The sequence below is a fragment of the Danio aesculapii genome, chromosome 9 (genome assembly GCF_903798145.1).
Source record: "Danio aesculapii chromosome 9, fDanAes4.1, whole genome shotgun sequence".
Taxonomy (NCBI): domain Eukaryota; kingdom Metazoa; phylum Chordata; class Actinopteri; order Cypriniformes; family Danionidae; genus Danio; species Danio aesculapii.
In genome coordinates this window covers 8,007,717-8,020,474 of record NC_079443.1, presented here as the reverse complement: position 1 = coordinate 8,020,474, position 12,758 = coordinate 8,007,717, and the positions used below count along the sequence as shown (strand labels likewise).

The window sequence follows — 12,758 nt, the reverse complement described above, 5'->3', positions numbered from 1 at the left end:
CGAAGAGCCGATCCAGAGAGAAGGGAGATGATGAAGGCGATTTTGGACCGATCTGTGGGATATAACTCAGGTTGCATGGTGAATATGAGAGAACATTGCAAAAGAAATCCATTGCACTCCTCCGCCCCGCCAGAGTAGGGCGCTGGTCGAGCCATGGGACTGGATGAGTGGGTGGACGGTGAAGAAGTGCTCGGTGCTGGTGGTGCTTCGGGAAGTGGAGTAGATGACAATAAAACTCTCTTCAACGAGTCCACCAACTCTTGAATGGGATCGTGAGTGCTCATGCTGTTGATTGTAGAGGTCCGGTCTTCTGTTATGGGAAGCAGACGGACAAGGAAGGTGAGTGAGATATTAACGATGTTTATTTACAACATGTAAGCACATAAGTAGAATGGAGGAGAAGTGAGTGGAGTCTGGTTGTTCGTAGAGATCCTTGGTGGCAGGTTGGATGACTGATTCTGAGGGAGACCGAGTGCACACACCAGAGGGCTTGCGGGGAAGACAGACTGACGACAAACACAAGGCAAACAGGATACCGGGAACACTGGACAAACTAGGAGAGACAGAGAGCAGATAAGTACAATATACGGATATCGAGGGTTAGTGATTACCAGGAGGTGTTCACTCAGAGTCCGCTTCGTAGGAACGAGACCGGACACTGAGTGAAGTGAGGTGTGTGCTTATATAGTGACTATGAGTGATTGGGTGCAGCTGTGTGTGGTTAATACTCAGGTGATGGTGATCTTTGCGTGATGCTGGTGGAAGAGCCTGGCCAATCCGTGAGAAGTATTCATTTTTAAGGCCAAACCTAAAGATACATTTTTAGGATGAAAAAAACAAAAAAAACAAAGCAATGCAGAATGCTGGACAGAATGAGCTCATTGTATGCTGAACATGTGATTGTATTTTTATCCTTGAGAACTTGTGAAAAGCTTATGCCTGTGTGAATTCATCAAAACAGCAGCAGGAATTCCTCTGCTAAAAGATCTGCTAAAAGGAGAGATGTTTCCGTTGCTTCTATTGAACTGTCATTGACAACACTATGGCTTTGAACAGAAATAGCAGGTATTATGAAAGATTCATTTTTATGGTCGCATTTTGTGAGATCACATACAGTTTTTGATTTGTTTAGGCATCTTTAGTTCATCTTATGTTCGTATTTCAGTCAAACTGCACCAGAATTTGTTTGGAAGAGGACCAATAAACTCAGTCCTGTTTGTTGTTTGATGTGCATCATGGTTTAGATGGCAGTTTAGTTTTCTGATTTATTCAGATGAACCGGTCTAACAGAGTAGTCACACCGTGGTTTGTTTAAATGGGCCCAGTGTGATCACACCCTAAAAGACCCTATAATCTGTTTTTATGGAGCTAGGGGGCCCTCACTCATACATTCACAGGGGCCACTTTGTGTATTTGCCAGCTTGAATAATAGCCCTGACTCGTCCCACCTCCTGTGAGTGTTTGATTGAGACACATTTATCATCATGTTTCATAGTACCAAGTGCTGTTTCAGCCTCCAGTCTGTTTATTTGGCCTTAGTGGCGGGAGCTAGCATCTCCTGAGCAGGAATTTGTGGAATTTGGAATCAGCCAGGATGTCTTATTACTTCGACATCCTTGACCTCTTTGCTGGATGTTTGCGAGTGTCTACTTTGACCCAGAGAGCATCTGGTGCTCTGTCCCACTGAGAAATTACCAATGGAGAGCAGATTCCTAGCTTGACGATACACTGATAACCTAAATACCAAACACGTTCATTATGAGCCACTCTGGTTTGAACAATGGCTTCATTATACGTGTATGAATCAAGAAAAAAGTTTTAGCGGCCCTGGATTTACAGATTTCATTACAGATTAACATTGTAGCTCATATTTTGTAAACAGAGCCTCAGGTGTTACTGCACGTTGGTTTAGTGCCTCTTAACTCCATACAGATCACATTAGTCTAGATGAGGGTGGCGATTGTGTCAAAGTGCTGTTTCCTTACTGTCATGTCTGATCAATTCGGCCCATCAGCATGGAGACAGAGACGAAGGGCCACAGTGATAAGCTCATTATTGGATGACATCATTCAATTTTAGTGGCACTTTTTGCTAATGGATTTATCATCCGTCTCAGCTGAATGATAAGAAAAGCATGGCCTGCATGATTTAATAGATGCATTCAACACCATTTGAGGAATTAAAATGAAGTTATTTGGGAACGTCTCTGTGAATGTGTTTTACTATTTTAGCATTATAAAATTTGCTGAAATGCGGCATTGCAGGGGTTGGTCACACTTTATTTTGATGGTCCGTTTGTTGAATTTAAGTTACATTGCATCTACATGCCCACTAATTCTCATAGATTATAAGATTATAAGTAGACTGTTAGGTTGGGATTAGGGTTAGTGTTAGTTGACATGTACTTGAAAAGTTTCTTATAGTCAGTTAAATGTCTGTTTAGCAGCAATATTAAGCAGACAGTCTACTAATATTCAAATGGACCATTAAAATAAAGTGTTATCAGGGGTTTGCCAGGGCATGTTGTGCAGTAGGTGTTTGCCAGTGCTTTGAAAATGGGTTTTTCTATTCAACATCACAAATAGTGTTGTATTATTAATATAAACTACAATATTTCACTTTTGTTATATTATCAGTATTGCTTTTTAATCTTTAACTTTTACATGAGTTTTAGCTTTGATATTTTTAGTACTTATTTAGAACTTATTAATTGTTAAGTAAAATTTCATATTTGGATTCAAACCTTTTGTTATTTTAAGTATCTAATATTTTTTTATTTCTGTTTTAGTTAAATTAGCGATAACAATTTTTAAAAAGTTAGTTAATTAATAAAATATAACGATTACAATAAAATATAAAAATATAATAATAAATATGTATTTAAATATAATTGTAATGAGATGTGATGCTGGATCCAAACACAGGTTTATTAAACAGAGAATGGTCAGGAAAGCAATGGTCAATGTGTCTGTGCTGTAAATAAATAGTCCATGTAATCAGTCTTTGACAATCCTCCAACTGTGTGTATGCAATCAGTAAGGATTAGGACTCGGTGTGAGTGTGTGGTGCATGACTGGACCTTGTAGTTCTTGAACTTATTTTTTTATTAATACTTTTAATTTATTTTCACTTTTTATATTTTACACTAGCCAGTTTCTGTGTAGAAAGTTCAGGTCATGGTGGTCCTGACCTTTGACCACTGCCCAGTCAACATTGCACCGGCCCCTTATGGCTTACATTCTATTCTCACCTATGATCATGAGCTTCATAATAAGCGTAAGACAGGGAATCGGAGTACAACGGAGGTGAGGATCCAAATGCAGTTTATTTACAACTTAGTTAGGCAAGCAATGGTCAAAGCAGGAGCAATCAGTATCATGAGGTTAATCCAAAAGCGAAGTCATGGTCACTAGCAAAAAGGTCGATGCAGATGGCAAAACAACATAAACACGGAACAACACAAACAAAACAAGGGTCAGAAAACACAGCAAGGCTAGAGAATAGAACACTTTGAAATGTTACAGCAAACAAGACAATGTGTGTGAGGAAGTGAAGTGTATATAAAGGAAATAGTCAATCTTCATGAGCTACAGCTATGTGCAATTAATCAGGGGTGATCCGGAACTGGTGTGTGAGTGAGGTGCCTGATGGGAAATGTAATGCAGTTCGGTAGCAGATTTGTAGTTCGGGTGATGGTGAGTGTTTTCCAGCGAGCTACTGTTTGATTGAACACTTTACATTCTACTATTCCTGCCATGAGATAGCATTTTATCCCACTGTCCTTGTATCTTCTTATCTTATCTCTTATCTCTTTGTATCTTATCTATTCTAATATTATATGAACAATTATTTGAACATTTGATTGAAGATATACATCGCCCAAGTGTTTATATCTTTAAGGTGAACCTCAGTGTGTGTGGTTTGCTTGTGGACTGCTGAATAATAAATGACAGGCATTACAACTGATAGACAAGACATCATCAGCATGACTCAAGTAAATCAGCGTCAAATGATTTGAGAGATGTTTCAGATGTGAAGTGTAATAGGGACATCAGCCTTGTGATCCAGCATAATGTAGTGTGTCCTGTGATGTTTGAGGACAGGTCGTTGAGGAAGCGATCAGGATGGTGTAAGTGAGAGGAGCTCAATGAGGGTGTCATGGAGGGTATGATTTCAGGAATGTGAAACAACTTGGCAGAAATCTCGAGCAGGTCTGGACGCATTAAAGTGCAGGAGTCTTGTCTGAGAGAGAGAGTAGAATCACAAATAATGCTATTTGGGGTTTCATTTGGGAATCATTTCGTCATTAGAAGTTGGTGTATTCTTAACAGTCTACACTCTCAGAAATAAAGGTACGCGAGCTGTCACTGGGGTGGTACCTTTTCAAAAGGTACAAATTTGTACCTTAAAGGTCCATATTAATACCTCAAGTGTATATATTAGTACCTAAAAAGTACAAAAGTGTTCCTCTTAAAATTTTAGGTTCTAATTTATACTTTTGAGGTACCAATATGGACCCTTTAAGTTCAAATGTGTACCTTTTGAAAAGGCACCACCCCAGTGACAGCTCGCGTACCTTTATTTCTGAGAGTGTAGTTAATCTGGTTAACAGTGGTGAAAAGTAAATAAGAATTGGTAAAACTTGAAAGGGTGTTCATATGACTTTCATCTTGACACATTTACAATCATCACATGACACATTTTATGCATTCTTATTACAACTGTCATTAAGCGTCGTTATGTCATTTTTAATTGGAAATATAGTGTTATTTGAGATGCCTTTGTCATGACAACTTGACATAAAAAAATACCTTACAACCCATCTTTAGCCTCTTTCACACATATAGACCTTTCCGGAAAATTACCGGCAATTTTCTGGAAAGGTCTGTATGTGTGAACAGGCCCTTTTTGAAAACACCGGTAAATTGGTTCTGGCAATTTTCCGGAAAGAGAAGTTGTAACATTACTGGTAATTTGCCGGAATGCTACTCTGTGTGAACACAGAAGGAAAATTGCCAGAAAGAGTGCATTCACGCTTAGAACACGCTGACATGAGACGTGTACTCCAGCCAATCAGAACACTCCGACGTATTCACATCCACGCTGTTTAGGAAATAATGATTTATGAATAAAATCCTTCGACTATTTTTCCTGACACATTTAGCTGCTAGATGTTAGCCAAATCACATTTCTATGTTCCTACTTAATGCCAACTGTGGAAAAAATGATCGATAAAATGCTTATGATAAACCGCTGTTTGTTTACCTTCATGCTCTGCTTCCTCCAGTTGCTTGACTTGTGTCCACATGAAGTGCTCTGATGAGCGCCAGCACACAGACATATTACGTGCGTCTTGACATGCGAAAGTGTTCCTCTATATGTTTCCATCGAAGATGCTCACAATACTTATCCATCCACAGTGTTTGTAATATAGTCAAATGTTTACAAATACAAGCGCAACCGTTTAGAGGTCATTTATGATGTCAGAATTGACCGGCATTTTGGAATGGATGTGTGAATGTTCTTTTCCGGAAAAATTCTGTGACATTCTCGCCTGTGTGAACACCGCTTTTTTGAATTTTCCGATAAAGTCGTTCTGGAAATTTTCTGGATATTTACTGCTATCACAGTGTGAAAGCGGCTTTTGTCTTTGCAATGACAACTTGACATTATCAAGACAACCTGTCATAAATCTATCAAAAATATGATTGTGATAAGGTCATGATAATTGTGTCATGAATATTTCTCTGAACACTTTTGTCATTCCAATTTCTCAGTGAAAGCGTTAATACTGGGTGAAATATTTTAATAACCGCGTCATTAATATTTAATGACATTTAATGACATTTTAATGACAAAGCCAATTTGTACCACTGTAGGTGAGGTCACGAAGAATATTAATGATGCTGTTGTGATTTGTGAACAAACTAAATCGGTTCAGTTTATCTGCTAAATTACACTTTTTGCATCTGTTCAGTAGTCAGTTGCTCACTGATTTAAAAAAAAAAATTATGACAAAGTATTTACAATTCACAGACTCAAATAATCTGGCCAGATCCGGTTAACAACTCACTGATTTAAATGATTGTATAAATGACTATCAGTTGTTTGTGAAATACAGTAGCTCCTTAACCCCACTGTATAAAGTGTTTAAATGTGGACATTTGTGTCCATTTTCCTGAAAGAGGTTGTTTTTATTTAAAACTGAAGCTGTATGCAGTTCTCAGTACTTAATTTGAACATAATATTACAATAACACTAACTAATGGCTATCAGTGGTGTAAAGTAACAAATTACAAGTACTCAAATTACTGTAATGGAGTAGTTTTTTCCTCAGAAATTGTAGTTTTACTAAGTAGTTTTTAAAATGTGTACTTTTACTTTCCCTTGTGTACATTTTTAGTGCAGTATTGGTACTTTCACTCCACTACTTTCCTTCAACCTGCAGTCACTACTTTATTTATTCTTGTGTATGGTGATTAGAAAAATCAGTCCTGTGATTCTTGTCCAATCAAATCACACACAGAAGGTAAATCGCATTATAATAAACTACCTCAAGACATGGGCGATTTACAAGTGCTGAAAACTGTTTGGAAGCATTAAAAGTGTCCAAGAAGATGTCCAAAATCGTCACACGTAATCACCCAGAGACTGTTTAGATGCATGTCACTAATGACAGATGTTTACTGTATGATGACCGAAATAGCCTTAAACACCCAGCACGCACAAAACGTCAACATGACATCAGATTGACGTTGTACCCCAATGTCATGGGGATGTTGCATTTTGTTTGTAAATGAAAATCGGGTTGACGTCAGAACTCAACGTCAGGGCCACATCAGTGTCCAACACTGAACCTAAAATCAACCAAATATCAACATCTAATGATGTAACAGCTTGACGTTGTGTATACGTTACCACTTTGATGTCTATCAGACATTGGATTTTGCTTGCCATACCTGAGGAATAGATGTCAGTATTTGACATCAATATGACGTTGGTTTAAGTTGGCTTGACATTGGATTTTGGATACTTACCAACACAACTTAAAATCAACCAAATCTCAATGTCATTTGATGTCGTCATTGGACATCAAAATAAGATCGTCCTTAGACGCGGGCTAGACATTGAATTTTGGTCACCTGATGTCACAACCTAACCTAATATTAACGTGTTATGATGTTCTGTGTCTGCTGGGCAATCACTAAATGCACTACAGAATGTTACGTTTACACACATCCACAAACTACATGTAAATGCATCAGCTATTTACAGCGTAATACTCACTACTCTAGAGTATTTTTGAAAGAGCTACTGTTTACTCATACTTTGAGTAATATTTACAAAATATACTTTTACTCTACTTGCACTACATTTTAGGCAAATAAAGGTACTTTTACTTATATATAATTTTTCAGTACTCTTTTCACCACTGAAAAAATAATTTTGGTTATACTAACTAGGCTGTGTGGTATATTTTGTTATTTTCCATTATTTTCAACACTTAGAATTATCGTTCATTATTAATAATAATTATCAGTGTATGACAAGTTTTGATTAAATGTTATCTTGCAAAATAAACCATCATTAGTAATGCTTAAGTATTAAATGTGTCCATCACTGATCTGAAATCAGTAAAATCAGTTGCTCATCTAGTTTTTCAGCCTTTCATGTAAAAAGACAATGACGTTTGTGTGTTTACTGTATGTGTATGTGTTGAAGGTGTTAACTCTGGATCAGGCCGAGGTGAACCGGCTGAAGGTTTTCCCCATGCATCCCACCAGCATCAGTGGAGTGGAGGACATGTCCACTCTGGCCGAGCTTCACGAGGCCGCCATCATGCACAACCTCTACCTGCGCTACCAGAAAGACCTCATTTATGTGAGTTCAGTTTTACACTACACACACCTTTACTTCTCCATTTTACAGACTTCTATTGTTTTATACAGTCAAATACTTCAACCTGAGCCACACACTAATGCAAACATAAAACTACCCATCAAGCAATTTTACACTTAAAAGACATCTAATAGACATCTAAATGCAGACGTCTTGGCTAAAACAAAGCTAAATTTGGGCTGTCAGTAAAAATCAAATATACATCTAACAATTGTCCAACAATAGACGTCTATTAGATTTTCACTGACAGTACAAATTTAGCCTTGTTTTAGTCAAGAAGTCTTTTAGACATCTTTTAAACACACACACACACATACACACACACACACAAAATGCTTGCTGGGCGAAAGCATTGAGGACAAGGTGAGAAAAAGTAGCATTCTTTTAGACATCTTTTAAACACACACATACGCACGCACGCATGCACGCACGCACGCACACACACACACACACACACACACACACACACACACACACAAGGACTTATCTTAGTATGAGTTATAAGCTCTTTAATATAAATGTAAGCTGGGGATACCTGGACCACACACTCACACACTGATTCCTTTCATTAAAATCAAATGGGAATTTGGATTTTGCAGTGTTTGCATGTAAACAAGGTAACGGTATGTACTTTGAGGAGCCTTGTGCCTCAAAGGAACTTTGGTCTGTGAAGCCTTAATGGAGTTTAATCGGAGCTTAACATTGTGCAGGATTTTCAGTGAAATAAACAGTAATGGAGAAAATGCCGATGATTATGTTTTATTTCCCAGGAAAAAGAAAAACTAATTGTATTATTATTTATTATTTAATACAGTTTTGGTTAGACTTCACAATATGGGACCTAAAGTTAATGGTTATGTATTTACTAACATGAACAAACAATGAACAATGCTTTTACAGCACAGTTCAACTATTACTAATGCATTAGTTAATACATTTTGAGTTAACTTGAAGTAACAATGAACAACTATATTTTCAGCTACTAATAGATAGGCTCAGGAGGCTTTTATCATTCATCCACATGGTTAATCAGCTATAGATCACATACATCTGCCGCCGAAAGTTTATGAGAATTATTTATATTATTTATTAAGTTTCCCATTAATTGTTTGTTGGTATTTTATTAACGTCTACCCTTACCCCAACCCTAAACCCAACTGTCACAGTAATGTAAAAACAGATCTGGATCTGGAGTCTTCTCTATTAATACAGCTGATTAACAATGTGGATGAATAATGCAGAAGGTCCCTACTGGCCCATATCTAGCGGGTGCAATATCTAAAATATCTGTAATACTTTCAGGCTAACATATACAGTTGAAGTCAGAATTATTAGCCCCCTGAATTATTATTCATTCATTTTCTTTTGGGCTTAGTCCCTTTATTAAACCGGGGTCGCCACAGTGGAATGAACCGCCAACTTATCCAGCACGTTTTTTACATAGCGGATATCCTTCCAGCCGCAACCCATCTCTGGGAAACATCCACACACACTCATTCACACACACACTTCATACACTTCGGACAATTTAGCCTTCCCAATTCACCTGTACTGCATATTTTTGGACAGTGGGAGAAACCAGAGCACCCGGAGGAAACCCGCGCGAACGCAGGGAGAACATGCAAACTCCACACAGAAATGCCAACTGAGTCGAGGCTCGAACCAGCGACCCAGCGACCTTCTTGCTGTTAGAGAATTATTAGTTCCTGTTTATTTTTTTTCCCTAATTTCTGGAGAGAAGATTTTTTCAACACATTTCTAAACATAATAGTTCTAATAACTCATTTCTAATAACTGATTTATTTTATCTTTGCCATGATGACTAAATAATATTTGACTAGATATTTTTCAAGACACTTCTATACAGCTTAAAGTGACATTTAAAGGCTTAACTAGGTTAATTAGGTTAACTAGGCAGGTTAGGGTAATTAGGCAAATTATTGTATAACGATGGTTTGTTCTGTAGACTATCGAGAAAAAAAATAGCTTAAAGGGGCTAATCATTTTGACCTTAAAATAGTTCATAAAAAATTAAAAACTGCTTTTATTCTAGCTGAAATAAAGCAAATAAGACTTTCTCCAGACGAAAATAAATATTATCAGACATACTGTGAAAATTTACTTACTCTGTTAAACATAATTTGGGAAATATTAGCAAAAGAAAAAAATTCAAAGGGGAGCTAATAATTCTGACTTCAACTGTATATGTAAATATTACACTAGACACATTTTAATTTATGTTTGAAGAAAGAAAGAAAGAAAGAAAGAAAGAAAGAAAGAAAGAAAGAAAGAAAGAAAGAAAGAAAGAAAGAAAGAAAGAAAGAAAGAAAGTGTTTCTTTTTATCATCTTTTGTCATTTCTGTCTTTAGACTTTTAACTTCCATTTTCAGTAAATATAAAGTTCCCTTCCATCTATATGCAGACGACACTCAGATCTATTTTTCTTTAAAACAAAAAGCAATTTTTTTAATTTAAACGCAAATAAAACTGCAGTAATTTTATTTGGGCACAAAGAAATTACTTTGTTAAATGTCAATGTGGGATCTTTGCCCCCACATATTACCCAGTGTGCTAGAAATATTGGTGTTATGTTTGATGAAAACTTAAAATTTGACAAACAGATCAGTACTGTCATAAAATCCTGCTTTTACCACCTCAGATCGTCTAAAGTCAAGCCTTTTTTTTATCCCAGAGGAATGTTCAAACAGTGATTTATGCCTTCATAACAACTTGTCTGGATTACTGTAACTCTCTTTATTATGGTATTTCTCAGTCTTCTCTCTCATCTGCAGCTGGTACAAAATGAGGTTTCTAGACTACTCTCAGGTACTCTCAGTATAAGCACTCCTGTTTTAGCTGCACTTCACTAATTACGCATTAAATGCAGAATTGATTTTAAAATGTTATTATGCGTATTCAAAGCCGTCAATAATCTTGCTCCTCAGTACCTTATGGACTTGCATTGTCCATATACCCAGTCTTGTTCTTTGAGATCTTATGATCTCAACTTACTCTCCATGCCTAGAACACACCTTCAAACGCTTCGATTGAGCATTTGCAGTTGCTGGTCCTAAACTTTGGAACACTCTACCAATTCACATTAGACTTTCCCTCTCCATTTTTTTGTTTAAGTCCATGTCTAAAGACCTGTCTATTATCTCTCACTTTTATTACTCCTTGATCACTGTTTTATTGCTTTTATATTTTAAATGTTTAATGTCTTTGGTCAACTTAGATTGTTTTTAAATGTGCTTTATAAATAAATGTTGTATTGAATTGTATTGTAACGTCCACTGGGCGATATATTGTATTAAACTGAGCTAAAAACATCATTATAAAAACTTAATTAGATAGCCATTAGCCAATGTCTAAGAGGTAAACACACAATTGTCAGTGGATTTATAGATCTTTAAAAATGACAAACAATTATAATTTGCAGCCATATACATAAGAAAACATACATTTAAAGGCGTTTTTTATATATATTAATTACATTTTGTTGCTTTCATTGCCACTTTGAAGCAATTAAGGAGTTTTTTTCCAGGTTGAATCAAATCATAGTTACTGATTATACCAGGTTTTAGCTGTGAAATGCAGTTAATATGTCTTAGGAGTTAAAAAATAATACTGTTTAATGACTTTACTGATGTTCATTCTACCTTGCAGACTAACATTGGCTCGATCCTGGCGGCCATGAATCCTTATAAGCAGATAGCAGGCCTGTATGACGGAGAGGCGGTGGATGTGTACAGCAGACATCATCTGGGTGAACTTCCTCCACACATCTTCGCCGTGGCCAACGAGTGTTACCGCTGCCTGTGGAAGAGACACGACAGTCAGTGTGTGCTCATCAGGTGACCTACAATACAATACAAACTTTATTGTCAGACTTCTGAAATTTTTCTTGCATAACAGCGTTAAATATTGCTCACAATGGGACAAAAACTTATACACGGACATAGACATAAAAAAAGGTATCTTTTTATACAGACCTTATTCAGCTCCAAGACAGCCCAGGCCCGAAGCCAGCCTGGGGAAAGGGGTGGTTCTTTTTGTGGTTATAGGCCTCATTTAGGCTACTATTTAATTATGAGATTTAAATACTGCATTTTGGTGACATTTTAAGCACTGTTTTAGCTTAAATAGATTGTCGGATGGTCATGATAACCAAAAAAGTACATTTGAAAATTCATGGATAACAACAATAGCCAAAATAGTATTCAAATTAATTTTAATATGGGCCGCTTTTGGTGCTTCACACCTTTTCATTGGTCATTTTTTGTTTCCAAGGTCCAAGATATAGAATAAAAGTTACTTGTAAAATATTTTCTCAATTTAAAACCAATACAGTAGTGAAAAATGACTTTACTTACATCAGACTGTATGTTTTCTTGCACAGCTGGATGTTGAACTCATAAAAATAATTGTTAGCATTGGCTAAAACTGATTAGCTAAAGTCACACCGAAGCGACAGCCAACAGAGGATTCCACTTTGTCTTAAAGCCTTTTTCGATGGGTTATTTTCACTATTTATGATGGCATAGCAGTCAAAATAGGACAAATGAGCCCATGTATGGGACAAATGCTGGACCTTTGTCAGTGAAAGGTGGGTCTTTTGAACCACCCAAACCCCCTGGCTACAGGCCTGCAGCCTGATGTACGAATGAATGTTTTAATTTCACTTTGGACTTTAAATCGATGGTTAGACTTGGTGTAAATTCATGATTCAAGACATGACTAGCATTCAAAATGATGTTCCTAGCCAGCCTTGTTAGTTTCTTGTAATACGATAGGTCATATAATTTTTCAAGAGGCATTCCTACTAACTTTAAGCAGATTTCAATCTGGTTCATCAACTC

The 12,758-nt window shown here is 36.8% G+C and overlaps 1 protein-coding gene across 2 annotated transcripts in view; it reads left to right on the top strand.

The window, feature by feature from the left end:
* The window catches only part of myo10l3 (myosin X, like 3), a 179,175-nt gene that overhangs the window by 48,954 nt on the left and 117,463 nt on the right, over positions 1 to 12,758 (top strand). For both annotated transcript variants that reach the window (XM_056464724.1, XM_056464723.1), the window contains exons 3-4: positions 7,723 to 7,881; positions 11,566 to 11,753. In XM_056464724.1, coding sequence (XP_056320699.1) covers positions 7,723 to 7,881; positions 11,566 to 11,753 — 347 coding nt within the window. The remainder of the gene's footprint in view (positions 1 to 7,722; positions 7,882 to 11,565; positions 11,754 to 12,758) is intronic.